We start from the raw sequence: 27,269 nt of genomic DNA, 5'->3' as shown, positions 1-27,269 counted from the left end.
GCATTAAATGCCTTTGCATTTCGCAACACTAAAACACCCACAAAAATGATTATGGAATAATTATTCATTGATAATTCAAAAGATTATTCATTGTGGAGTCGTAGTTGAATTTCTCGCAGACTAAAATAAAGGCATTTAACTTTACTTGGAAAGTAAAGCGTCGCATATATATTACGTCCGTGTATTATTTACATATTGTGATATTCTGCCCAAAATATTTTTTTTTATGAGGGGAGTTTTAGTGCATAACGTAAATAGTGTGAAAGAATCTATCATTTACGGTGCTTTCCCAAACAAAAACCATACAGTAACATGATATTAACTTTAACCGTGTAATATGAACATAAAGAAAATGCGAATCTTGACGCGTATCTTTAAATCAACCCGTAACTAAACAGAAAACATTGTAAAGTAGCTTTGAAGGGGCTCTAGGCTTGATGGTTGAAAAATCATCAAACCTCGATTGAAAGCTGATGTTCAGTTGTGCAATATGCTTCACTCAGATCACTCCGTGTACATGCACAACTGACAAATCCAAATAAATGTAAGTAGCTTCTGAAAAGACGTCTCCGAAATGTAAGAAAATCTACCTGATAGGGGCGTTTCTCTAACTGTTGTATCAACTACCGGACGACCGAAGCGCAGCCCAGCCCTCCTCTGTCCAGCAATAGCGGAAAATACGTCACACATCACCTAAAACACACACACGAGGTCCAGCTACCGAAAACGTCATAATACATTCACAATAACGACTGGCCGAAGCCCTGCCCCTTAAATACTGGATCAAATGAATTTTTCGAAAGCCTGTGTTTATTTACGTATTGAGAAATCCAGGGCAGTTTGTCATTCTAAAGAGCGGAAGGGTCATCTGAAATCATTTTCAATGGCTTGCTGGGGGACGTGTGGCCTTTCATACGCGACAGAGGTCACCGGGTGACGTGTGTCTAAACTTCATAAGGACGACTGGATCACAGACCGGTACCGGCACAAACCACACAGGCCTGGACAGGAGGAAGAGACCAGGGGCAGCGGCTCTCTGATGGCGTGATGGCTCTTGCACATAAACCTTAAAGGAGGAGAGCCAGAGATGTCCCGGGACAAGGTTCTGACGCTAATGGGATACACACTGGGCTTGACCATAGGCGAGGGCAGCTATTCCAAGGTCAAGCTGGCCACCACCAAGAAATACCCCCAGCAGGTGGCCATCAAAATCGTGGACCGGAGGAGAGCCCCCCACGACTTCGTCTGCAAATTCCTCCCGCGGGAGCTGGCCATCCTGAGAGGCGTGCGCCACCCCCACATCGTCCACGTCCACGAGTTCATCGAGGTGTGCAGCGGCAAGCTGTACATCGTCATGGAGGCGGCGACCACCGACCTCCTGCAGCGCGTCCAGGAGCTCAGCTCCATCCCCGGCCCGCTGGCCAAGGTGCTCTTCTCGCAGATCGTCAGCGCCGTGGGCTACCTGCACGCCAACGACATCGTGCACCGCGACCTGAAGTGCGAGAACGTGCTCCTGACCGCGGACAACCAGGTGAAGCTCACCGACTTCGGCTTCGGCCGGAAGGCGCTGGGTTACCCGGAGGTCAGCAGCACCTACTGCGGCTCGGCGGCCTACGCCCCGCCCGAGGTCCTCCTGGGCGTGCCCTACGACCCCAAGAAGTACGACGTGTGGAGCCTGGGGGTCATCCTCTACGTCATGGCGACCGGGTGCATGCCCTTCGACGACTCCAACGTGAGCAAGCTGCCGCGCATCCAGCGGAAGGCGCTCGTGTACCCGCAGGAGGTGCCCGTGGAGGCGCCCTGCCGCGCGGTCATCGGCTCGCTGCTGCAGTTCAGCCCCTCCACGCGCCCCTCCGTGCAGCAGGTGTCGGAGGACCCCTGGCTGGGACAGCAGGGTGACCAGTAAACATGCCGGGTGGCTGGGAGAGAGAGCCGTGTGCTGTCAGTGTTTTGAGTCCACCCAGTTCTCGGTGTTGGTACATTTGTAGTGATGGTTATGGATGCAAATGATCCTGTATCCTGGAAAGCAAATGTGTTCAATGGCCTCGGCTCTTTTGTCCTCATATTCTTTGTTTTTATTCTTATTTTTTTAACCCTAAAGAGAAGCGAGGCTGGGGTGAGAGCAAAGCCGCGTTATTCGAGTTAGCGGCTCTTCCGCGGTTTGTCAGCGCGGGGGGTGGGACTCGTGCACCACGCACTCGTGATATCAAACAGCTGCGGTTAGGGGGAAAAAAAATACTGTTTAACCTCAGATATGAAACCCCTTGAGGTCTGGCACTGAAGAGTCCTATCCCAAATCGACGATTTAATTATTTCAAAATCCGAAACACTGCTGATAATGTTTTTGATACAGAAGGTCTAAACATGGTCAAGAAAAATCACAGTCCAGCACGTCTTAGGGGACAAACCTCCGTTAATCGTACATTCGTAAAAATATGGAATACAAACGCCTACTTGCTCAATTTAGTTAAAGCGGTATTGTTCAGTTAAATCAGGGTCACCTGTAATGTAGCCATCAAGAGCTACAGCAGGGATCTCCAGTCTTGCTCCTGGAGAACCCCAATCTACTCATTCCTAAATCACCCACGCTTCAATGTTAGGAACATGTTTTAAATGCAATTGATCAGTTAAGCAAATAATATTTTAATGGAGGAAACCGTGGTCCCCGAAAAATATTATTGAAATATATTCTGGTTTTTGTACCAAAATGGTCTTTAAATGACATAACTGAACATGCCTTTAATTAACCTGTCCGGAGCTCTCCATGATCAGGGCTGCAGATGTCTGGACCTACAGTGTGTTGGTATTATGAGCTACTTGCCCGAACACATCACCTGCCTCAGTGGTCAAAGCTGCAAATTTGTTTCAGGTGCTCAGAAACCGAGGCATTGTTGCCTTGCAGTGCTGGGGTCCTGGGTTCAATTCCTGGGGTGCTATCTGTGTGGAGTTTGTATGTTCTCCCCATGTTTGTGTGGGTTTCCCCCGGTGGGAAAGGGGCTCTGGGTGCTGTGTGTGTGTGTGTGTGTGTGTGTGTGTGTTCTGTGATGGACTGGCGTCTTGTCCAGGGTCCCTGTCCAGGAGGCTCATGGGCTCTGATAGATCTTTCTTTTTCATTGGTGGTGTTTCTTGGAGAAAGGATGCACAAGATGTCTCTGCTCATCGACAGGAGGGCCTTGCTTTCACTCCTACACTTCTTCCCAGAAAGAAAAGCTTGTTGATATTCACTTGCTGACCTGGAGGGGGCGCTGTGACTCCTGGTTTCCTTTCTACCCCATGAGTCCTAACTGGATTTGAATCAACTTTTCACTTAATTGGTCCTAATTATTCCAGGTCCTCCCTCAGGATGATAAATTACCTATAAACTGGGGCCCTGTAGAATCTGGAGTGAATATCACTCCAAATCAACAGGTTGTCTTCAACTGTAGGTGGATTATTAGCGATGCTGGATCGCAGTGTAATAAACAGACACCGAAGGTGAATTCACAGCACTGTTTATAAAACATCACTGGTGGAGAGGAGAAGTGAAATCACGCAAAGCATTTTCCTTGCAAATGTTTTGAAGTCCTTTATGCTTCCTTTCCAGCTCCACTGTTTTGCCAGTCTGGGTCTTGTGGAAATAACTGCAGAATTTCAAGTGTGCAGTAGTTCAGGTGGGCAGCTGTGTCAGCATGCGTAGGCTGCAAAGGAACAAGTAAAGGTTTCTTCCAGGCTGGAAAGAGAAGAAAAGAAAGAATGTTTCTGCTGTGGAGCCTTCTTTGGGTGTGACGGAAGGCTGTAAAGAAGGCTCCACAGCCGAAACGTTCTTCCTTTTCAGCGTGGAATAAACCTTTACTTGTTCCTTACGTTGGCAGTTACAGTCTATGTATCTAAAATGTTTACCGCGGCCAACAAACCTTACATGAGGGATTCCTTACTGAAAATGTGCAGACACGTAGTTTCAGGAAATGCATTAATAAAAAAATGGTTCCACCATTAACGGGTTTCAGCTCAGTTCAAAAGGAGAGGGTGATATTTCGCCACAATTACAAAGCACAAAGCAGAGAAACAGTCCCACACGCATTCAAAAGCAATTCATAAGCAACTGTATCTCTATCGGACGTATCCACGCAACAATCTCTGGAATTAATCGCTAACAAACAACATGGGGATAAAGGCGCCCAAGCCCATACCTGTTAACCAGGAGAGCCCGAGTCGACGTGATAATACCTCCGCACTCACACGCGAGCAGTGTAACCGATAATCCTAATCGTTTATATGGTAACAAAGACAGTGCGTTCGCTGGCAGCAGGGTGCACAACTTGTCTGCTCTACTTGGAAGACAGAGGACTGCACAGGAGCGAAATGATAACCCCATTAATAAAGGTAGACCTTTAATGCTACAGTGACGAAGGGAGGGAGATAGATTTCCACTTCTAATTGGGAGCTCAATTTCCTCGTCGGTGCCCGTCTGAGATTTTCCCGTGCCACGGAAAGGGCAAGCAGGCCGGCAGGAATGGCTCACAGCGAGAGACGGGCGAGCCTCAGCCTGAGTCAAAAACACGCTCACCACGCCAACAGGCGGGAGAGGGCGGACTGCGAGCTGCGGGTCCAGACCATCGAGTCGGCCAGAGACTCCGCGCTGAAGAGCCACGAACAGCAGTCCTGCGCTTACCTCTCCAAGCTGGCGCGCTACACCGGGGCGCTACTCGGCCCCAAGACACGGGACGCGCCGGCCAGGGAAGGGCCCGCAGCGCCCTCTGCCGGGCAAGGAGAGGAGGAGGTCCCGCACGCAAAGGAAAGTCGCCAACAACTTTCCCCGAACCGACCCCCCGCCGTTTCTGACCCAGTTCTGTCCAGGAGAAGGAGATCGACAGCGTTTTGACCATCTTCTTGGCACCGCGCAGAAAAGATTGAGCAATTTTCTAAACCCTACAACCGACACTGGACGAGAGCACGAAGCATAGGTCTGCTGTTTACTTTTTAATTACCCAGCTGCGTTATCTGGCTGGCTGAATGAATAATGTATACTGTGCGTTTTTTACCTCTAACAAAACCAGTCATACATTTGAAAAGATACAAGAGAAGTAAGTACTTGGACGGTCGAAACGCAGATGTTTTCCCTCTTTGTCAGAGTAACTCATTTGGACATCTGTTAAAGCAAAATGTCAACTATCACCAGTGAGGCTGTTTGATTCCAACCGGGAAAGGACAATGTTTATGAATATAAAAATTATATTATGGCTAGCAGACTCATTAATTCTTTTTACAAACCCTTTATCAGTCCTGAATCACTGGAAGATGACTTAATGACTCATGAACAGTTTTGCAACAACGCTTGAAGTCAGTTGTGTCCAGTTCTGGTCCCAGTGTGTCCAGTCCTGGTCTTGGGGGGGTCAGTGTGTCCAATCCTGGTCCTGGAGGAGTCAGTGTGTCTGCAGGGTGTCCAGTCCTGGTCTTGGGGGGGTCAGGGTGTCCAGTCCTGGTCCTGGAGGAGTCAGTGTGTCTGCAGGGTGTCCAGTCCCAGTCCTGGAGGTCAGTGTGTCTGCAGGGTGTCCAGTCCTGGTACTGGAGGGGTCAGTGTGTCTGCAGGGTGTCCAGTCCTGGTCCTGGAGGTCAGTGTGTCTGCAGGGTGTCCAGTCCTGGTGCTGGAGGGTCAGTGTGTCTGCAGGGTGTCCAGTCCTGGTGCTGGAGGGGTCAGTGTGTCTGCAGGGTGTCCAGCCCTGGTGCTGGAGGGGTCAGTGTGTCTGCAGGGTGTCCAGCCCTGGTGCTGGAGGGGTCAGTGTGTCTGCAGGGTGTCCAGTCCCAGTCCTGGGGGTCAGTGTGTCTGCAGGGTGTCCAATCCTGGTGCTGGAGGGGTCAGTGTGTCTGCAGGGTGTCCAGTCCCAGTCCTGGAGGTCAGTGTGTCTGCAGGGTGTCCAGTCCTGGTCCTGGGGGGTCAGTGTGTCTGCAGGGTGTCCAGTCCTGGTCCTGGGGGTCAGTGTGTCTGCAGGGTGTCCAGTCCTGGAGCTGGAGGGGTCAGTGTGTCTGCAGGGTGTCCAGTCCTGGTCCTGGGGGGTCAGTGTGTCTGCAGGGTGTCCAGTCCTGGTCCTGGAGGGTCAGTGTGTCTGCAGGGTGTCCAGGTCTTATTAAAGAAGCAGCTCCTTGAGATCTGGGAAAAGTTGGTAATTTGGTCCCATTAAGGCAATAAGAAGCCTATTCAGGTCCTTCAGAGCCCCACCGGACTGAAAACCTGGAGACACAGCAACACAGCTGGACTGGGAACTTCCGTCTAAGCAATAACATGATGAAAATAAACCTGAATCTTACTGCAACTCCCACGTCTCTCAAGTGGCATCTCAGGGGATCCAGGGCCCTGATCCTAGAGGTCCACACCCCCCACTGGTTTTCATTCCAGCTGAGCCTAATTACCTAATTGAACTAATTAAGTTCAATTAGCACCAGCTCAAATTAGCACCTGCACATATTCACACCTGCACCTTAAGGTACTGCACTGTTTGCTCTCTGTCCTGTCTTGGCTGTATTATAGTGTCTATTGTCTAAATTTATTGTCCATGTCTGTTTGTCATTTGTGCATTTTATTTCTCTAAGGTTACTGGGTACAGCTGAACGAGTAAGCATTCCAGTGCACTTGTATTTGGCAAATAAAGAAATCTTGAATCTAATGAGGCACTTCATGAGAACGTTTGCAAGTTTATTTCTACTCAAACACTAGGAATGTTCTGTTACATATGAAATGGTTAAAAGGCAACATCTAATGTGCTTCTAACAACTGAAACAATCAAGAGCAGCAGGTGTGTGGTGGGCCTGTTGACCCCTGACATCACTCACAAACTTAAAAGCTGCAACTCTGTTTACTCTTGATGGAAATCTAAATAACAAAAGCACAAGCAAGGTTTGATGTCAGCTTTTCTGTCTTAGTAGTTAATGGCAAAACCATTTTGTTAATGCATTTCCCGAAACTAAGTTTCCTGCAGATTTTCATTATAATATAATCCCCCATGTTAGGCTTGTTAGCTGCCTTTATGCATTTTGGATACATAGACCGTAACGGCACAACTTAATTTTCTGCCTTTATTCCTCAAGACCCAGATATCAGGAATAAAAGCATAAGTGACTTGGAGAGCTTTAATCCAAGGGCTGGGGTTCAAACTGCTCACTCTGTTAAATGGCCTACCATTCCCCGAGTTTTCAGTCTTCTCTATATTATTCCTCCATGATCCCTTGATTAAAAAAAACTCAGTTCACTGATAAATAACTGAACCTCTCAAAGTCACAGTGCAGTGAAAAAAGGGGTTACCCGAGAGCTAGACTCAGCAGGCCTGCTTGTCCTCGACACAGAGCTGATCTAAGGAGTACAACAGGATTTCTAGATCTTTAGGGGGCGGTGTACTGTTTAGTGGGTAAGGTTATGGACTTGTGACCGACAGGTTATGGGTTTGAGCGCCCACTGCAGACACTCCTGATGTAGCTTTGAGGGAGATACCCCAGTTGTATAAGTGGGGACCAGCATTTCTGGGTGGGGTCATCTGGTCCATGGAAGGGTGAAGGGTGTCCCTTCCAGTGGAGGGGGGGGGGGTTGTCTCTCACTCACCGGCTCTGGGCCCTTGAACTGCTGTGGTGCTGGTCCAGACTCTACCCTCCCCTCCTCCCTCTAACATGAAACAGTGTGTGTGTGTGTTGTGTGTGAGGATGCAGACCAGAACCTCAAAAACCAGGCATTAAAATCCATAACGCAAACCAACCTCAAATGGATGAATAAAGTAAGAAGAGACTAGGATGTTCTCGTTTGTTCTCTTCCTTTATTTTCATATCCTAACCCCTCCCCTCCCCTACCTCACAGTACAATACAGGTATCGATTACAGCTTGGCCTTCCATTAGTTTTCTATTCACGGTTTTAAGTGGGAATGCTTTTTTATCAAAAATTTAGAGTCACAATAAATATGAGTGACAAAAAAAATAAAATAAAAAACATACCCTGCGCTGATGTAACATCAATGTCACACCTTTCATTTCTTTGATGTTAAACGACTTTTGTTTTTTACAAGTTTGTAAATTGAACAGAAAAAAAAAACTAACAATGCAAGTTATTTATCTTCTCACTAAAATGCAATATACAGCATAACTCTGCATGAACGCAGACAAAACACTAGAGTGGTTCCTTGAGGTCATTAATTTTTTAAAAGTATTTTTTGCATTTAAATATCTAATAAAATGCCTTTCCCTAACCCTTCTCCCTTATGAAGAGAATTGGAAAACAATAGGTCAAAAAGTGTTTCTGGTAACCGACTCCTGCATTAGGAGTAGAGCAATTCCAAATCTGCAAGAAGCAAAGGGGTGCCTGCCCTTTATACAGATGCTTAATCATAAATCTAACAAACGCTTTCAGGAACAACACAGACATGTTGGTCTGCTCAACATCAGAACACTTCCCGACCCCATCTCCTGAACTCGAACTGAGGAGGAAATGAAAAATCTGCAACCAGGAGGATGTCTAAAAACAAAACGGCTCAAATTCAGGCTTAAAATATATGTTCGGTCAAATATATTTGTCAATGTTTATCATTCTCAAACGGCCTTTAACTTCAGATGCAATGACAAACCGAATAAGATAACCAGCAAAATCAAGGGTCTGATAATTAGGCAGAATATTTTAATATGCATGCATGTATAAAGCTATTCACAATCCTCTCTCAATTCTTTTTTAGAAGCCAGTCAAAAGCTTCCCTGTCTCCAGCAGCATCCCCTCCCCTGACCCGTTTAACAGAAAGACGCAGGCCCGTGTACAAGACAGCCCCGGCCTTTGCCAGGTGCAAACAGACCTCACGTCACCAAGGAAGGTGAAGAAGGACACGTCCTTATCTCCGTGGACAGATTTCCGTTTCATTTTAACAACTGCGACCGTGGAAGGAAAAAAACGGAAAAGCGCGCTATGGACCGTCTCGGCGGAAAGCCATTCTGAGCTTCGCCCCAGCCAGGGATCTGAGATTGGAAACACAGCACTTCTGTCAAGAACAATGACATCGGGGATTTAATATTTCACTAACACCCTGACGACAGCTACAATGAGCTGCAGTCGCAAGGAATCAGCTGAGGATCATCAGTGCGTACAGCATTTCCCCCACAGCTGGACCCTCAAGAGTATAAACACAGGCTGAGACTTCTCCTGAACATCTTACCAATGTCCTTTCAGCAAAGGCTGGACAGTGTTTAAGCAGAGAAATAAAAGCAGTCACTTCCGTGTCATTTCAAATCAAGGTGAGCTGCAAATGATGCCTTTAATTTTTTTCCATAAAACTTGCAACTTGATTCTAGGTGGGCCCTTCAGGAGAAAGTGTGATGCCATTTTTTATTTTCTATTCTTAGAACGGCAAGCCATCTTCTCAGACAGCTCTTCCAGTAGCCCTTTGCTATTTATAACGGGGATTTCTGTGCCCAGATCTCTTCTCGTGCAGGAAGGAAGAAAGGGGACTAAGCATGGTTTTCCGAAAAAACTAAAAACCTCAAAAGGAGCTGAGTGATGCTCAAATACTTGACAACTTTCACAACAGTATTTAAAGCATTCGCCTTCTACCTAAGCTTGCTTGCACTGTAACACAAGTAACACTTCGTCTTTACAGTACTTAAGATTAAAGCTGTAACATTGCAAAATTGTGCTTCTATTTAAAGGCCTCAAGAATCCTACAGCACTGTGGTGCACTGTCAAGGACAAAATGTTGCGGATGTCATCAGCTGTTAGAGAATAAAGATGAACTGATCCAAGACATGACCGACAAAGAAGAAACACAGAATAAGGGAGCCTTTTGACTCCAGACATGCAGGAGGTGCAGCAGTCCATCAGAGATCTCATAATCCCAACTACTTGGTCACTAAAGATCATGACGGGTTTTTATACGGAGTGTATCAACGACAGTGTCCTGGCTCTTCTGGGCTCCCTCTGATGGTGGAGCTGGTTCTCACTCCCACCCCTGATCTGCTACACAATGTGGTATCTCGCGGAGGACGACAACCACGAATAGCCAATTCCCCCATCCTATAGGTGAAGTGCTTTGGGATAAAACGATGCAACAATAAATAAGTAAACTGCTTCTAGTTATCTCGCCAGGCTGTTGAAAGTTCACTCTCGCAGGTTAACGGCACTACAACGTAACAAAAATACCCCAGCAATTCCAAGACGGTTTAGACAAAGTTCCTTTAGTAAACTCAGACATCTGTATTCGAAATGATCTTTTAAGGGGAAATGAAGAACCTGAAAGTGTGTATGAAATTGGGGAAACTCGGAATGGAGATAAGCAGGCACTGACATTAGGATTCTTCCATTGCCTAGAAAACACTTGACCCGCACAAAACAACCTGCGACAAACAGCAGGAACATGTTGATCAGAAACAGGTTCTGAAAACAACCTGCAGTGTGCAACTGTGTTAAATTGAACAAGCTACTAGGAGAGGCCTAGACATACGCTGGGATTATCACCCCCCCCCCTCCCAAGAAAATGTTTTATACCGCCAGGGTTTTAGTGCAAGGCACTAAAAAGACCATTTTTCCCCAGCATTCCACCCCTGTAAAGCAAACCTTTACACAAACAGGAAAAAAAAACCCCAAACCTTCCCCTGCAGGAATGAAGTTAACCATTCCAGAAAAACCACCATACACAAAACAAAAATCAAGTCAGAATTCTAGTTTTTGCTTTAATACAGCCATGTAAAAAGAAAACAACCTGAATAATTTTATATATATAGATTATATATATAAAAATCTACACTACCATATATTTTAAAAAAATATTCTAAACACTGATATTATTCACACAAAAAAATGAAAAGGGTTTAAAATTAGCTTTATTATTACTTGATAGTGGAAGAGAAAAATAAACCAAACATATCGGAACATATTTGTACAGTCCACTAGGGGGAGCACAACACAGTGAAGAAGTGCCTGCACCCCACTGAAACGGAATGGTGTTAGTTGTCAGACAGTAGCAGGCAGCATCAGAGCTGCTGAATAAAGCCTTTGAGAGGGGCTGGGAATCTCCTGATTAACTGCTGTATAAGCAGAGGGCTTAAATAATGGATAATGATAATGAAGGAGGATTAAACAATTTCCTACCTGAAACCGATTCAAGGCAACTAAAAACCAAAAGATCCAACACCAAGACTGCCCCCCCCAAAAAAAAGTGTCCTACAATCCCCAATCTTCCAAAACCTTTTTTTTGTCTCCTTTAATCCAGGATTTACAACAGCAGTGCAGGACAAGAAACGGAGTGGAGAGTATGGACACCGAAGAGCTCGCGGCCTCTCGATTAAAAAAAGCGACCCCCCCTGTGGTACAGCAGGACTCGGGGTGACCCTTAGGAACCCCTTCTTTCAACGAGCCACTTCTGCAGTGCCGGTACTCTGCAGAGGGCGACGCGACAACGAGGTCTGTGGCTGAAAGACCCGATGTCTGGAAGGGGAATGCGAGTGGGTTTTTCGACAGGCGGACAGGAAAACGGGGCGTAAAAACAAATTGGGGGAGGGGGAAAAAAATACATTTCGCTCAAAGGAAAAAGGAATAGCAAACAACAACACCCAGAAATGATCACTTCCGCTTTGCACTTCAACTCTACAGCCTTTTCCCCCCCCTTGATGAAGAGCCCAGCCTTTATTCTTTGCACTTCACTGAGAGTGTCAAGTGTGAATATCTTTCCTCTCTCGCCTCGGCCTCCTGCAAGACTGGATTCTGCAGGACAGAGGTCCCCCCGCCCCCCCCCGTCACCTTTAAGAGAAAACTAACCAAAACTGCACGAGCTCACTGCGCCCCACTGCCCCTTATGCAGCTGTGGCTTGGTTTGATCTCCTTGTGTTCTATACCTGTAGAAAAAAGTCACACCTGTGCACGTTGCTCAGTTCGCTAGGGTCACTCTTTCCACTTGACTGATGCAGGCACGTGAAATGTCTTTGAGCCAAGAAAACAATAATAGGATACACCTTCCTTTTTCCTGTTGGAACACAATTTCACCTGAAAGGCCTGTTTTGCTGGGGATGGGGAAAAAAAAAAAACACATTCTGAAAGCTGTCCAGTCTTTGGGCTGACAACGGCGCCAAATACACAGACTGACTAAACTCCCCGGCAGTCAATCTGTAACCTGTTCCTTAATACAAATGTAAGAAAATCTCAAATGTTAAGGGAAAATACAACAACCCCTAGGAAACACAAATTATAGCCTAAAAGTCAGCATAACTCACAATTTTCTTCTGTCCTGTTTTGTACTGGCTGGTTAAAAGCACGCTACAAAAACAAATCTAATTAAAAAAAACACTGAAACAAAGGGGTAAATTATGACATTAGAGCAACCCCATCTGTTTCTAAAGGTTCCCCCTGTTCAAAAGTTTAAATTGTGTTGGTTTGTTCTAATCATTTTTTAACTATGTTCTCTTTTGTCTTCAATTTAGCGCTTGCTTCTCCTCTGCTTAACTTAAAAATAAAAAAATAGAAACAGTTCAAAATCATGGAGGCAAAACACAGCTAAGCAGATGTGTAGAACAGCTCTCCAGTTTCTTTAAGTTAAATCTGAACAGAATTTTACTCCTCAGATTAGGTGGAAGTCCAATTTGGAAAGAAAAAAAAATACCAGACAAGACCGGTAAGAAATGCCAACTAATTCTTTATGGACAAACTCAAAACATTCAGCCGCAGTTTTCCACATCTGAAAACCAAGCCTGCTCCTCTTTTGTTCAAGTTTTGTCAGCCTAACATAGGAGCCCGTGTCCGCAGACATGGGATGGCCCTTTTTTCTGCAAACCTGAAGCAATTCCACCAAAGCAGTCCAGCAATCACAACCCTAGGCCATTCCCCCCATCCTTTAATATCCATCCTCCTGCTTCTCCAGCAGAGAAACCCCCCCCTCCTCCCCCCTCCTGCTGTCCAGTCTGTGAATCTCAGGGGTGTCACCAGCCGACACCAGTGGGATTGTGGGAAAGGTCATCCACGGGGTCACCACTCAAGGCAGCAGGACGAATGCTGGCGCCTACGGACTGAGGACCATTCTGAAGGTCCTGTCCTGCTGTTTCGACGGCGGATCAGATCGGTTCGAGTTCCGTTACCCCTTTCTCTTCTGAAGCGGTGTTCCACTGAAGTCGCACTGTTCCCCAGCAAAAAGGTGTACCGCTCTCTCTCGCCACACTGTGGCTGGGGAGGCTGAAGCAACAGGCAAGCAAGTGACAAAAGAACGGGAAAGAGAGAGAGACGAAGAGCGAAGACTCCTTCCTCTTGCTTGGGGCGGTGGTCACAGGATGGATGGATTTCAGGAGCGATCGATTGGTTATCCTTATTATTTTATTACTCTGGTGATTATTAGCGATTATTAATAAGAGTATCGGGAGCAGTTGCATTATTTCCATGTTTGCGCTGTCTGGGAGATGGAGCGGGAGGGGATCATGTCCAGGAGATACTCGCGCTGGCGATCGACCGCAGAGGAGGACTTGTGCATGGAGAGGCTGGGGTTGACGTAGGCCATGGTGACCCCTGCAAATCAAAGACACGGGCAGCTGAGTCACACTGTTCAACCCCCACAATTACCACCACCACCCCACCCCCGCCCGTGGGCCCTGAGGCACCCAGCACGGCCTCTACCATAAACAGAGCACCCTGGCCGCGGGCTTGCTCATCACCTTCAGGAGAAAACCTTCCCCTTACTGAAGGCTATTTCCTGAAACAAGCTCAGCAGCTTTGTGCTTCGCCCCTGAAGTCAGGCCCAGTGAAAGGAGAAGGGAGGTTTACCTTAAGGTAGTTTATACTTCCTGAAAATGATCTTCAAAACAGCTCCCCATGGTGAATTTCCAATGATATCTCCGCACTTTTGCTTTCACTCTTCCTCTTCCTATAACTTCCTATCTCAGCTTGACTACTTGGGACCAGCAGAATGTCCCCCCCCAGAGGAATGTTTAACACAGCTGAAGCTCTTTGCTAAGTGCTTATTCTGGCTCCTGCGACACCTATTCCTCATAAGCCAGTTCCGTTTCCCCAGTTAAAATCACAAATTCTGCTCGTTACAAAGCAGGGCCCGCGGTGTCATGCCACGTATCAGATGCTCAGACGCCCCGCGTTCAGCATCATCGGCGCCCTGAGGGAAGCAGAGTTTACAGGTGCGATCGATCGGCAATCCCTGAGCCTGTTCACCCCAGAGCATGTTCTTCTGGTTGTGAGTTCACTTCCAGCAGCAGTTAAATGAAATGTCAAGACAAGCACCAACAGAAGGCTGATGCATGTCAAGTAGTATGTTTAAAAGTACTTTATTTTATTTAAAAGCCATAAGGGTTTTCAAAGGGAAATGAATACTTCTAACTTAATGGAGTCTTCGCTAGTAAGATAAACCTTGAAAGCAAAGAGCCTGAACTATAGCACACTATGGGTAAACACACTGCCCACAGCAGTAACAAGCAGAATAGGGTTTGGAAACCACTGTAGCAAAAGTGCACAAATATTACTAAACACACCATGGCAACCTTCAAAATGATCACTGCTGAGTTAAACGAACATGCAGATGTCTGCCTAATTAAAATCAGCAGACTTAAATTTCAACATATCTCTTCATCTTCCGTCTGTCTTCAAAGGAACTTCTTTCAAGATTAAGGGGTGTTTAAAAGCAAGCAGTAGCTATGAGTAATGGGAATAAATTTGAATCAGCTATTGCCGCTTCACAGTGCTGAAAGATATTTAGATGGTTTTGTTTCCCAGCAGCGTGAAATGTCTTTTTCTCGACATGACCAATAACAGGAAATCAACACATACTGAAGTCCCAACTTCAGAGAGCAGCACACAACATTAGTTTAAATAATACCAGAGGGTCTCAGACTTTTACATTGATGATGGCTTTCACCAACAGCAAACTTAGTGTTTTTATTATGTTGAAGGAGAGGAAAAATTGTAGTGCCCCCCACCCCCTCCAAAACAAAAGTTCTACCCACCACCAGCAGAGAGAGAGAGAGGAGGGACTCTTTCAAAGGAAACCGAGGTTGTGTCAGACTGGGAAGCAATTCCCCAAACCTTCATCCCCAAAACGCAAGAGGCTGGTATTTTCCTCTACGGTATATCCAGAACGGGGAGCGTTTAAATTTGATCGGCAAAAGAGGAAATTTTTGAATAGCGTTTATTCCCTCCAGAAACGTAATTTTCTTTTATCGCTAAAACTGGGCAGGAAAACTGCTAGCCCTGCCACCCCCCAGTCCCAGACACAAATCAGTGTTTCAGGTGCAAGAGTTGGGAGAATCCCAGCAAGGCAGCGAGGACGGCAGGCCCAATGTTTCTGCGTTCATTCAGATTTTGGGACTCGGATCGGAAATTTTGATGGGAAAATCAATTTTCCTTTACGGCGCGGAAAAGTTAACCATCCTAAAAGGCGATCACTTCCAGGTATCGGAACCAAAGCGGCTCATCCAAAACCCCGTAACAGAATTATACCGGCGTAATTCTGCTAGAGGGCTTTTGTCCACTTTAATTACGGGGCATTGAGACGGTCAAGGTGACTGAGCTGCATTTATGATAGAATTTAGAGGCGAATCCTGGATTGAAATCTTCTTTTAAATTGGGTGTTTCTTTTCCAGACTGGTAAATGGGGGGGGGGACCCCCTTCAGGGACTCCTGAAGTGAAGCACACGGCAGGCCGTCCCCAGTGAGGCGAGGAAGGAGGGGGGAGGGGGGAGGAGAGAGAGGCGCGGTGTTTCGGCAGTGGGCGGGCGGGATCTACCTGGGCTCACGGTGCTCTGCTTCCTCCAGGCACTGGCTGCGGGGCTGCTGTTGCGGCCGCTGCTGCTGCTGCTGCTGCTGCTCGCTTTGTTCCCGGGACGCATGGCGTGCTTACCTGGCCTGGTGACCAGCGCGGCGGCGGCGGCGGCGGCGCTCTGGAGCTGCGAGGACTGCGAGAACGTGTGGAGCACTCCCCGCGTCCCTGCCTGCGGCACGCTCCGGGACAGCTGGCCGGGGCTCTGCGCGGCAGAACACAAGCCCACGTCAACCCCCACAACAACAACAACAACAACAATCCACAACAGACCTCTGCAGAGGAGGAGGAGGAGGAGGAGGAGGCATGGCAGCGCAGTGGTCGGCTTGCAGGTTCTCCCTGTGCTTGCGGGGGGTTTCCTCCGGGGGCTCGGGTTTCCTCCCACAGTGCAAAGACATGCTGGGGGGTTAATGGGCTTCTGGGGAAATTATTCCTGGTGCAAGTGTGTGTGTGTGTGTTCTTCTCTGTGTGTGTGTACCCTGTGATAGACTGCTGTCCTGTCCAGGGGGTACCCCACTTTGTGCCCGTAGCTTGCTGGGAAAACGGATGGATTGCAATGCCCCCGCAGTTCCAAACGAGCCTCCAGGGGGTTGCATCTTCACTTGTGGTTCCCCTTTGTGTAACACTGCACCTTAACTAAAAGCATAGAGGCACGAGCGTCTCTCCCAAGTTTTAGCTTCCCTGCACTGGCTACCACTGGATTTCAAAATACGGTTGTTCAAGGGCCTGAGCCATCTGGCTCCCAATGACATTGGTGAACTATTATCTCCCTGGACACCTTCCTATTGTTTGAGCTCTTTGGGAGATGCTGCCTCTGAGTCTGTTGCTCCGAAGCCGCAGAACGATCTCCCAGCCCACATCAGATGTCGCAAGTCAATCAGCACTTTCAAATCTGGTCGTTCCAATCCTTCTGACCTTACAAATGGGCCTTTGGTTTCATTTACGGTATTAATGCTAATTAAGGGCAAGCAGTGTGGAGCAGCAGTCAGGGGTCTCGAATTGCAAAGGGAAGGTTGCGGGTTCGAATCGCACCAGGTTGTACCCTTGAGCGAGATACTCCCCCTGACTTGTTCCAAAAAACCCCAGCTAGGGTGCCAATGTATGTCTCTTTGGATAAAAACATCAGGCAGGAATGAGGAGTAACATTATGCGTTCTAAAGTTTACTGTGCATCTGTAAAGTGCCTTGAGAGGATGTGCCATTAAAGGCGCTATATTAAGGATGGACAATCCTGGTCCTGGAAAACCGCTGTCTCTTGCCTGCAGACACACTGGCCCTCTAGAACCATGACTGGACACTCGCGAGCAACAGACCTAAAGACTGTTCTGAGGGCAGCACCTCCCAGCTCCAGAACATGGAGATCCAGCTACAGCCTAAAATTTAACTTGTTCCAGTATTGATAAAAAAAAGTGGGTTTGCCAATGTTTTGTCTTAAGAGGAGCGATGTACGAATTCCACGGATCCGTGATGCATGATCCCCCAAATCGCACAGCTGACCGTGGGTGGTCCTGGCTACTTTGGAAATCTCGGCCATTTGTGCCCTGAGCATGGAATGTGGAAAACATATTGCCAATGGCGTACAGATGCATCTCCACTGTCCCGGCACAAATAACACAGCCAGGATCTCCAGAGCAGCAGCGAACCCCAACAGGTATCCCCAAAGTGCACAAAAATTTCGACCTAGCCCCCCAACAGCTTCCATGATGTGTAGCTGTGGTTTCACGGGCGGTGTTTCCCAGGATGCCGAGCGCCCGCCCCCCCCCAGCGCACCTGTTTGATGCTGGAGTGGTGGCGCGAGATGGGCGCCCCCCGGCTGTGAGTCAGCGCGGCGGGCCGGGCCTGCTTCATCGGCTGGGTCACCAGCGCCTGCGGCTCGCCGCCCTTCCCGGCGGAGCCGGCGCCCGCGGAGGGCGTGCCGGGGCCGGAGGCGGCCTGCTGCTGCAGGATCCGCTGCTCGATCTCCTGCTCCTGCTGCAGCGCCTTGACGAAGGCCGCCTTCAGCCGGTTCGTGTGCTCGGCCTTGAGCGCCTTCTTCTGGTTGGAGGTCATGCAGTGCTCGCACATGATGGTGCCGCTCTTCTCCTGCCTCCAGCGGCACGTGAAGTCCGTCTTGCACTGGGCGCAGGTGTAGGGGTCCTTGAGCACCGGGGCCACGACCGCCATCGGCACGCCTTGCTTCCCTGCAAGGGGAGGACAAAAAAGAAAGCTCGTCAGCCGAGTGCAACGGGGGGGATAAGAAAATGTGCCGTGCTTGTGCTCGTGTAGCGCTTTCCTGGACACTCCACTAATGAGAGAAGAGGGAAGAGCAGGGGGCTGTGTCAGGGGCTCACAGATCTGAGCAGCTGTGCAGGAAGACAGGAGCCCCTCGTGGCGAAGCCTCTCTCCGGGGGGACAAGGGAGCTGGACCGAGAGGTAAAGGGGTGCTGGGCAAGAGGGAGAGCAAAAGACAGAAGAGGCCGGAAGGTCTGGAGGCTCGGGTGGAGGGTGAACATCTGGGGGGCGTATTCCAACGGCAAGGAGGAGAAACTAGAGAATAATAACTCTCCACTCTGGACCCTCCACTCAGAGAGCTTTACAGGTCATGGGAATCCCCTCCACCAGCACCAGTGTGTACCCCCACCTGGATGATGCACCAGTCCTCTCCCCACACACCAGCTCTCAGTGGGGAGGAGAGCAGAGTGATGAAGCCAGTTCAGAGATGAGGATTATTAGGAGGCCATGACTGGTAAGGGCCAGGGGGACATTTGTTCAGGTCAATGGCCAAATGTGAAAAATTCAAGAAAGTCCCTGGGATTTTTAATGACCGCCGAGAGTCAGGTCCTCAGTTTTATATCTCAGGATAGTCTACAGTATAGTATTATAGTATAGTGTTCCCATCACTATACTGGGGCATTAGGACCCACACAGACTGCAGGGTCAGAGCGCCCCCTACTGGTCCCACTAACACCTTCCAGTAGCAATCTTAGTTTTTCCCAGGAGTCTCCCATCCAGGTACTGACCAGGCTCACACCTGCTGAGCTCCAGTGTGCTGCCAGTGGTGAGCTGCAGGGTGATAAATAACAAGGACCTCAATCTCCTGCTCGGGACTTTCTCTCAGATGGATGCGCCACGATGGGCAAACAGTCCCTGCTTTTAACTGTGCCAGGTCACTTGCCCACCTCCCCACTTTACTATACCTGCTCACCTATCCACCTGCCCACCTCCCCACTTCACTATACCTGCCCCCCCGCCCACGCCCTCCCCAGGCTCAGCGATGGCCTGCACCCACCCTTGCCCTGCGTGTCCAGCAGGTTCTGCACCACCTCCTCCAGCCCCACCAGGTAGATGAACTCGTTGTTGGCGGCCGAGGGCAGGAAGTTGAGCTCGGGGGCGGGGGGCTTGGGGGGCGGGATCTCCAGCAGGGTCTTCTCCAGCTGCTTGCGGAGCGCCAGCTTGGCGGCGGCCTGGCGGCTGGCCGGGGAGTCGTTGGCGTTCACCGCGGAGGACAGGCCGCTGCCTGCCAGCCCCGCCTGCGAGGTCACTGAGGAGCTCTTCAAGTTGGTCGGGGAGGCCTGAGGTCAGAGAGAGAGAGAGAGAGAGAGAGAGAGAGAGAGAGAGAGAGAGAGAGAGAGAGAGAGAGGAGGGCAGGTTACTCTCTCAAAAAAGGCTTCTGAAGGGCTGAGACTGAATGCACACCGGGTTGAAAACCCTTGCTAGTCTTCCAAGCCCCCTGGCAGAAGGTGCATTCAGTCACCAACCCCTTCCCCTGCATTCAGCTGACAACAAACAGCTCAACAAACTGCAAGTCACTTGTTCGAGCGCTTTGACAGATCAATGTCCATCGTGGAATTTGTAACTTCTAGTTACTTGGGCTTCTTGACTGAGAAACCATCTGGGCTCCCAGAGGCATTGACACGCTGGGCCTAGCTCAGAGGGGGGGGTATCTGCAAACGCCGTTCCAAGTGCTGCACAGTCGTAAGCGACCCCTCTCATCGTCTTTCCACGACCTGCCACCCATTCAGATCCAGCACACTCCCCCCCCGAACCGTGGTCATCTCAATCGGCCCACTGCGAAACCGCCGCCGTGAACGCGTGCTTCTGAACCCACGTCCGAGTACAAAGCCAACCCACGGAAAAACACAATCGGCCAGCAGCTCAGCCTCGCGCCCGATGTTGATGGAGTCTGATGTTTATAGCGCGGGTGTAAAAGGCACTGCAGATGGGGCGAGATGGTCTGTGTGTGCAAGACTCTGCGTGACCCCCCATTGCTCATCCCAGACAACTGTGCTGATGACGATTAGAGGGGAGACGAGCAGCACGTGGGCGGCCAGCGCCGGCGCACCTGTGGGATGTTGACCAGCAGGCTGGTGTTGGGCACGTTGGCCACGCGGATCAGCCCCTGCTGGATGATCCTCTGGCCCTGGATCTGCACGTTGGGGACGGAGGCCCGGGGCGCCAGGAGCAAGGGGGGAGGCCCCGAGCCCGAGTGCTGCTGCTGCTGCTGCCGCAGGCTGTGGATCTGCTGGGAAGACACAGAGATGGGCTGATGTGGTGGGACAGGCAGGCCAGGGAGGAGGAGGAGGAACAGATGGGAGGACAGGACCAGGCCGGGACAGAGACAGACAAAGAAGAAAGGCACAGGGCAGATTATTAATCTCCCAGTTGATTCGGAAACGAGCCAAATCGAGATTAATTTAAAACACCCAACAACCACTCCGGGGGCCCAGAGAGCGACAATCCTGCAAGCTTCAGTCATAAAGACTTGCACACTATGTCATTAACACCAAAGAAGTCAACAGTCGACTCAATCAAGTCGTTAAGGAGCCCTGCCAGAAAGAGAAGCCTAACCCCCCAGTGGCTCTGCAGGATCAGACATGATGGGTACCACTTTTAAAAGCCTGAGGATCATGTAACTTCCTTTGTCGGACTGAGCTGTACAGAACCTTGACTACTACTGAAACAAGCACTCGAGTGCCCGAGATCATGGACGGGTTTGACCGAGCGCACAGATGGCGCAGAGGCAGTGCTGACCTGGGCGCCCCTGACCAGGGGAGGCATGACGATCTGTGCGTTCTGCTGGGAGCCCAGCTTGGAGGAGACCTGCTGTCCGCCCCGCACCAGCGGAGGGGGGATGACCGTGCCTGAACTCCGGCCCGAGGACACCTGGACGGGACAGGGAGAGGATGCCGACTTTTTAACGTCACGTCAAGCGCCTTCAGGAGACGTTATTTTGCGAGCTGTGGTGCTGCTGTAACACACTCTGGCTGTGCAGTGCAGTGGTAATTATTCAGCTTGCACTAATGCTCATCCTATGTTTTAAGTTTCGTTTGTGTGGGCACCTCCAAGTGCATTCAGGGAAATACTATTATTGCATTCTGGGTACTGCAGTGTTGGCGCTGCGCAGGATTGCTCTCACCTGCAGAGCTCCCTTGCCTGCAGCGATACTCTGGCTGCCCCTGACCAGAGGGGGCGGTGTGGCCACAGAACCAGATGAGCCGGTGGGCTAGGAGGGGGAGAGAGAGAGAGAAAGGAGTTGAACAGTCTGCTACAATGCTCCAGCTACTATGACTAGCAGGCACGGTGAACACCAGAATACAAACAACCTCACTTTTTTTTTTACTTTTAAATTGCAAGAACAAAAAATTGCTTGTTGTTTGCACTCTAAAACTAAGGTGCTTTACAAAAGACAACGAGCGCTGCAAGACGCCACCTTCACGGAAATTAATAAAAAAAAAATGATAACACTGATCACCCAACATCTAAGGAGTCAGTTAACTGTGACAGAGTAGTCAGTTAGTCACAGACACAGGACCAGGGGGTAATGGGTTCAAGGGCCCACTGAAGATACTGCTGATTAAATCTTGGGAGAGGAAGTCATCCAGAAATGCACCAGTCTACCCAGCTCTGCCAACTGGTACGCAGACCGTGACGACCTCATTTCCTACCCAGGGGGAAGCCTCGGTTTAACGCCTCAGAACTGGGACGGAGCAAGGGCAGGTCCTTCCAGCCCGTCTGCGAAGGAATTGAGCAGGAAACCTTCCAGCCCGGAGCTGTGGAAGGCGGGGACGGAGGAGGAGGAGGTACCTTCTGCGTGGAGGAAGTCTCCTTCTGGATCTGGCTCTGCCGCAGCTTCTTCAGCAGCACCAGCTTGGCCTCCTCGAGCCTCAGCTCCTCCTTCAGCTGTTTGATGATGCGCTCCCGCTCCTCCGGGCTGCTCTTCTGCGGGGGGGGGAGGGAAAGGCTGTGACGGCGCCCCAGGAAAAGACCAATTCGCCGGAGAAGAACCAGTCCGGGATGCCGTTTCCAGCAGCGACGCTGTGTTTGGCCTTGTGTAAAAGTCTGTGAATGTTGCAGCTCGCGCTGGATGAATGTGCTCTACAGATCCTTTTCTCACCTCTGTACCCAGTTCAGGGTTGTGGGGGAGCTGGAGCCTATCCCAGCAAGCAACAGGCGCAAGGCTGGATGGGACACCACTCTGTGGCGCGCACACAGTTTCCCCAGAAGCCAATTAACCCACCAGCATGTCCTTGGACAGTGGGAGGAAACCACAGCACCAGGAGCGAAGGCATGGAGAACATGCAAACTCCACACAGACAGAACCCAGGTTTGAACCCAGGAGCCCCAGCGCTGTGAGGCAGCAGTGCTGACCATTCCACTAGCGCGCCGCCCACCTGCTACATACTTCAATCAAAAATCACGCATCGTAATCACAAGATTACTAGCAAAAACAAAAGTGATGTTGCATCCATTGCTGCTAGCCAGAACTGTGAGTAAAAGTGTCGATAAAACAGCATCTTCAGTAAGGACTTAAGAATAGTTACCACCGAAAGGAGGCCATTATGCCCAACCAAGCCTGTTTGGTAGTTAGAAGCTAGCCAAGTTACGCATCCTGATGTTATTAGAAAGTAGACAGGGTATCTGCTTGAACAACAATGTCAGCAGCCATATCACCCTGCAGCTCACAGCTGGCAGCCCACTGAAGCTCAGCAGGTGTGAGCCTGGCCAGTACTTAGATGGGAGACCTCCTGGGAAAGCTAAGACTGCTGTTGGAAAAGGGACCAGTAGGGGGTGCTGTGGTCAGTGTGGGTCCTAATGCCCCAGTATAGTGAGGGGATCACTATACTGTAAAAAGGCACTGTCTTTCAGATGAAACATAAAACCAAGGTCCTGACTCTCTGTGGTTATTAAACATCCCAGGGCGTTTCTCAAAAGGAGTAGGTGTCCTGGCCAAATATCCCCCTGGCCTTTACTAATCATGGCCTCCCAATAATTCCCATGTCTGAACTGGCTTCATCACTCTGCTCTCCTCCCCACTGAGAGCTCCTGAGAGCGGACTGGCACACTCTGGCTGCCAGTGCATCATCGAGGTGGGGCTGCACACTGGTGGTGGTGGAGCGGAGTTCCTATTACCTGTAAAGCACTTTGAGTGGAGGGTCCAGAAAAGCGCTATATAAGTGTGAGGAATTATTAACAACGTTGGGAGCTTGTTCCCAACTCGTGCTTTCTTCATGCACCAGCACAGGATGTTTTCAGAAAAAAACTGTGACCAGTCTTCCAAAAATTAGAAAATGTAATCCACTGCAATGGAGACTTGCAACACATTTCTTAATCATTATGTGATTAATTAATAAAAATGTGCTTGTGGGGATGGAATTCAACAACAGAAGCCTGGCTCCTGGCAATGGAGCGATTCTGCTGCAGGACACCACGGCTTCAGATGTTGCAGGAAAGCAGCACAGCACAGCTCAAAAGGGTGAGGACGAGAGTTACCATGAGGGCCGCCGTGTTGGTCTCCTTCAAACACCTACTCAGGCCGTTCATGCGCGGACTGGAAGGCTCGTTGTCCGACAACACGATGATATCGGGAGAAGGAGGCCGCTTCTCTTTCTTAATGTCACTGTTAAAAGAACGAAAAAAAAAAAGCCATGTCTAACAATATAACCAACACAAGAAAAACCTTTAAAGGGTTTTGGGTTCACATTTTGCATTGAACTGGAAACTAGCTCTGCGTTTGAAAGTTCATACCATGTGTGTGACATCTTAAAGAAAAAAAAGTTGTTTGTAGAAAATGAAACCACCTCTTTAAAAAACAAAAGTGATGGAGAAAAGCTGAGAAAACCCATCGCTCTTCAGCACCAGATAAAACTTCCCTTTTACTGCCAGGTTTCCTACTGTAAAAGGCTGTATTTCTTGTTCTCCAGGTCCAGTCAGCCTCAGTCGGGGCCTGAGCTCCTGCAGTTCCCCTGGACCTCCACAGGGGGGCAACAAACGCTCATTTTTCACAAACAAGAGTGCAACTGGTCAACCGCCAAGAGTGTGGCGGGGTTATCAGCACGCTGCCTTCTGACCGCAGATCAATACAGGCTGTCTGGCAAGGTGGACAGAGGGGGGGAGGGACAGCACATGTGCACCAGCACAGAGGCAATAGTTCTCCAAAAACACAGAGTGCTGGTATCACAGGCCCAGCTGTCGCTGCCAGGAAGCGCCCGTAGCTTTGGGAGTTGCGAAGAGCGAGGGGGGAAGTGGCCAAGCACCCCCTGCCCCCCCCCCCTGCACGCACAAGTCCGCGCCACGGCAGGGTCGAAGGCTATGGTGACCGCAGCGTGCCTCCTGGCCACTCTCGGGAAGGAAGGGAGGAGGAGGAGAGCTGGGACAGACAAGCCAGATCAGGAAGACGGTCCCCCCCCCCCCCCCCCCGCCCGCCTTCGGGGAAAACGAGTGACCACCGGAGTTGAGTGTCAAGCAGGGCGACTCCCAGAGACATCCCACCCCAGGTGCCCAGGTACCCTAGCCCCCCCAGAACCCCCCACCCCAGTGATTGCCAAGGACGCCTCCACACTGCCGAGCCCAGAACTCCCCCCCCAGCCCACTTCACCATCAAGACCGATCAGGACGTCTATTGTCCCTTCAAACTCCATGCTGTTCTCAAGTCTTGTGAATCTGCAATTTCCCCCCCAGTTCTGCAGGGTGTCTGGTCATATCCAAGAGGATCGCTTATCTGGCACAAAAAGAGGACCATGATCGCCCCCCCCCCTGCACAGGGGGAACACCATGGCCTCACAAGCGTGCAAAACATCAGAGACAAAAGCGAAAACAAAATAACAACCATGCTTCCCTTTCATTTATACCAGCACACTTTCAAAGATAAATGGCGATGCAATGTCAGAAGCATATATTTTCCCAGAAAACTATTTTTTTTATAAAACAAACAGAGAGATCAGTTTATAAAAAAAAACTTCTGGGTCACCAGTCCGGGCCAAGAAAATGACTTAGCTATAGGAAAACAGAAGGTGCTCTTCTTGGCCGGGACTTTCGCATTTACCCTTTGCTGTCGGGCTGGGAGTGGAAATGAACAGGAAAAAGTTGAGAGTTTAAAATAAAGGCCTGGGGTTAAGGAGTGGACAAAGGGTGGCGTTAGTGCAGGGACAGGAGAACCGGAGTAACTCTAATCAGAAATATATTTTCTTCAAGTAACTGCAGACAGTATCTTTAGAGCTAACAAATCACTTCCTGTATATTAATCACCCTACCAAAAGGGTCACATGACCCAGCCATTTCCCTCCACAGTCATGTGACACACACGCACCCCCCCCCCCCTCCCCTAACTGTTCCTTCCAATGTGGAAACCATGGCAACGGCCGGCTGGAACCGGTTTGTGACACATAGCCTTCATTTTGTGAAGGGAGGCAGGGTTCAGGTGTAGAGGAAAATGGAGAGCCTAGCTTGACGTGGGCTGCCGTCTTCCAAAAGTTGAAAAGGGGGCCAAGCAGCCCGAGACGAGAGACAGAAAGAGAGAGAGAGAAACTCAGAAAACAAAACTTCCTGTGTGAAGTGCCCACTCACTTTGCCGGGCGCAGTTCAACACAGGCAAACGCCACAGTGCCACAGCGCCTCACGCAGCGATCTGCCCCTGCCTCAGTCAGTCACTTTCTCCCCCACCCAGAGCTCCCCTGTTCTCACCCCTGGAAATAAATAAAATCAGACGCGACTCTTTCTCCCTCCAAGTCTCTCCAGGCCTGTCGGCTCAACTACTCCCTCCGGCCTAAAAAAACCTCTCGTCTCGCCCCACTCTGCTGTCAGCACAGTTTCTCGACAGAAAGGTACGCCAGGCACCCGAAAATCAGCTCGCTTGCAGAGGGCCGTTTATCATTTAAAACATCAAAATCCGGCCAGCAATAGCAAAGGGAATCCTTGGACTTCTGTCCCGGACGCTGTCCAGGACTGATCTAAAGTCCCTCTTTCTTTCCCAAGAGCCATTTCCTTACACTCCATCGTGCGGCTTCTCAGGACTTACTTCACAGATATGACTACTTCTAGATCAAAAACCTATCTAGTGATGCGTGTGGGAAATACAAGTGTAAAAAACGGTATGAGGGAGACTGTTTTGTACACGCCTGATCAAAAACACATCAACCTGCCAGCACGTCTTTGGACTGCGGGAGGAAGCCGGAGCACCTGGAGGAAGCCCACACAAACTCAGGGAGAACATGCAAACTCCACACAGACAGCGCCCCAGGTCCAGAACTGCACCCAGGGCCCCCTGCGCTGCGAGGCAGCAATGCTCACCAGTGCGACACTATAACCACCAGAAAAGCCCTCAAAAAACGATGAGATCAATCAGGTGATAAAGAGCTTGGGTGGAGGGAAAGATAAATCTTCTGCCTCTCTGCACCCCTGGTGTAGCCCCACACGGCCTCCAATGTTCATAAAACAACTCTGTTTGGGCCAAAGCCTCTTTGTAAGCCTTTCATTAGCCTCTTAACAACCCAAACTTTTTTCCTGTACGCTGGCTGCACACCGGCATGTTGGGGAGGTGCACAGCGGTTCAGAACCTGCTTGTATTCAAGGCAAATGCCTGCTTCCTCGGCAAACATGCAGTCCCACAAGCGCACTGGCCAACCCCATGCTTCACTGGGGCTGTCTGGGGTGCCCCCTGGACAGGACACCAGCCCACACTTGTCCTGTGTGCAAGGTCTCCCCTGACGTTTTCGGACTGTGGGAGGAACCCCACGCGAACACAGGGGGAACATGCCGTCTCTACTCGGACTGCCCCATCATTCATAACGACTGTCTTTCCCTCTGTGGTCGGCCCTCTGCCATTCCTGGTGCTCCTTTGAGTCCTCTGGTTTTGTTGCCTTAGGCTGGCAAATGGTTTCCGAGATGCAGCAGCACGAAGATTTAATAAACCAGAAGAGAACAGCCAGAATAGAAACACTGGCTCTACTAGCCAGTATTTTCCCCGTTTCCAAGTCTATGAAAAACCTGCAGCAAGGTTATTCACAAGACCTGTACTGGATGAAGTAAAAAACTTGCTCTGAGGAGCAAAGCATCAATACTGGACAGTTCGCTCTCTCGGGCCTACGTGTGCGTCCCCAGACCGACATCGGGGGCATAGCCCGACAGCCATAGCCTCCGCTCGCCAGGACCTCAATTTCCCCACCGCCTTGCCGAAAGCCCCTCGGTGTTCACCGCATGCGTCTCGAGAAGGATTTCCAGTGCTGCATCGCAGGAAAAAAAACACCTGTGAACGGCGTGCTGCCCCGGACACGTTCGCTC

At 49.8% G+C, this 27,269-nt stretch overlaps 2 protein-coding genes across 7 annotated transcripts in view; one reads left to right on the top strand and one right to left on the bottom strand.

Moving 5' to 3' along the window:
* The first annotated feature begins 852 nt into the window (after positions 1–852).
* tssk6 (testis-specific serine kinase 6) lies at positions 853–1,929 on the top strand. Its single transcript, XM_088622512.1, has one exon. The coding sequence runs from the start codon at positions 1,088–1,090 to the stop codon at positions 1,904–1,906; it is 819 nt and encodes a 272-aa protein (XP_088478638.1). The 5' UTR covers positions 853–1,087; the 3' UTR covers positions 1,907–1,929.
* Positions 1,930–13,205: 11,276 nt separating this feature from the next.
* gatad2ab (GATA zinc finger domain containing 2Ab) overlaps positions 13,206–27,269 on the bottom strand; it is a 35,818-nt gene continuing 21,754 nt past the window's right edge. For 3 of the 6 annotated variants that reach the window (XM_088622501.1, XM_088622503.1, XM_088622502.1), the window contains exons 3-11: positions 23,484–23,610; positions 21,798–21,932; positions 21,130–21,216; positions 20,745–20,876; positions 20,056–20,256; positions 19,003–19,285; positions 17,505–17,914; positions 15,703–15,940; positions 13,206–13,481 (exon numbers count right to left, since the gene is read on the bottom strand). In XM_088622501.1, coding sequence (XP_088478627.1) covers positions 13,348–13,481; positions 15,703–15,940; positions 17,505–17,914; positions 19,003–19,285; positions 20,056–20,256; positions 20,745–20,876; positions 21,130–21,216; positions 21,798–21,932; positions 23,484–23,610 — 1,747 coding nt within the window. In that variant the 3' untranslated portion in view covers positions 13,206–13,347. The remainder of the gene's footprint in view (positions 13,482–15,702; positions 15,941–17,504; positions 17,915–19,002; positions 19,286–20,055; positions 20,257–20,744; positions 20,877–21,129; positions 21,217–21,797; positions 21,933–23,483; positions 23,611–27,269) is intronic. The other 3 variants (XM_088622506.1, XM_088622504.1, XM_088622505.1) reach the window with 3 other exon arrangements.

The sequence above is a fragment of the Lepisosteus platostomus genome, chromosome 27 (assembly GCF_059453375.1).
Source record: "Lepisosteus platostomus isolate fLepPlt1 chromosome 27, fLepPlt1.hap1, whole genome shotgun sequence".
Lineage (NCBI taxonomy): Eukaryota > Metazoa > Chordata > Actinopteri > Semionotiformes > Lepisosteidae > Lepisosteus > Lepisosteus platostomus.
Note: the sequence above shows the minus strand (reverse complement) of the source record. Positions and strands in the feature narration are given on the sequence as shown.

Bases quoted from the DNA above. Each gene is read 5' to 3' on its own strand.
- tssk6 (XM_088622512.1), top strand. From the start codon at position 1,088: ATGTCCCGGGACAAGGTTCTGACGCTAATGGGATACACACTGGGCTTG.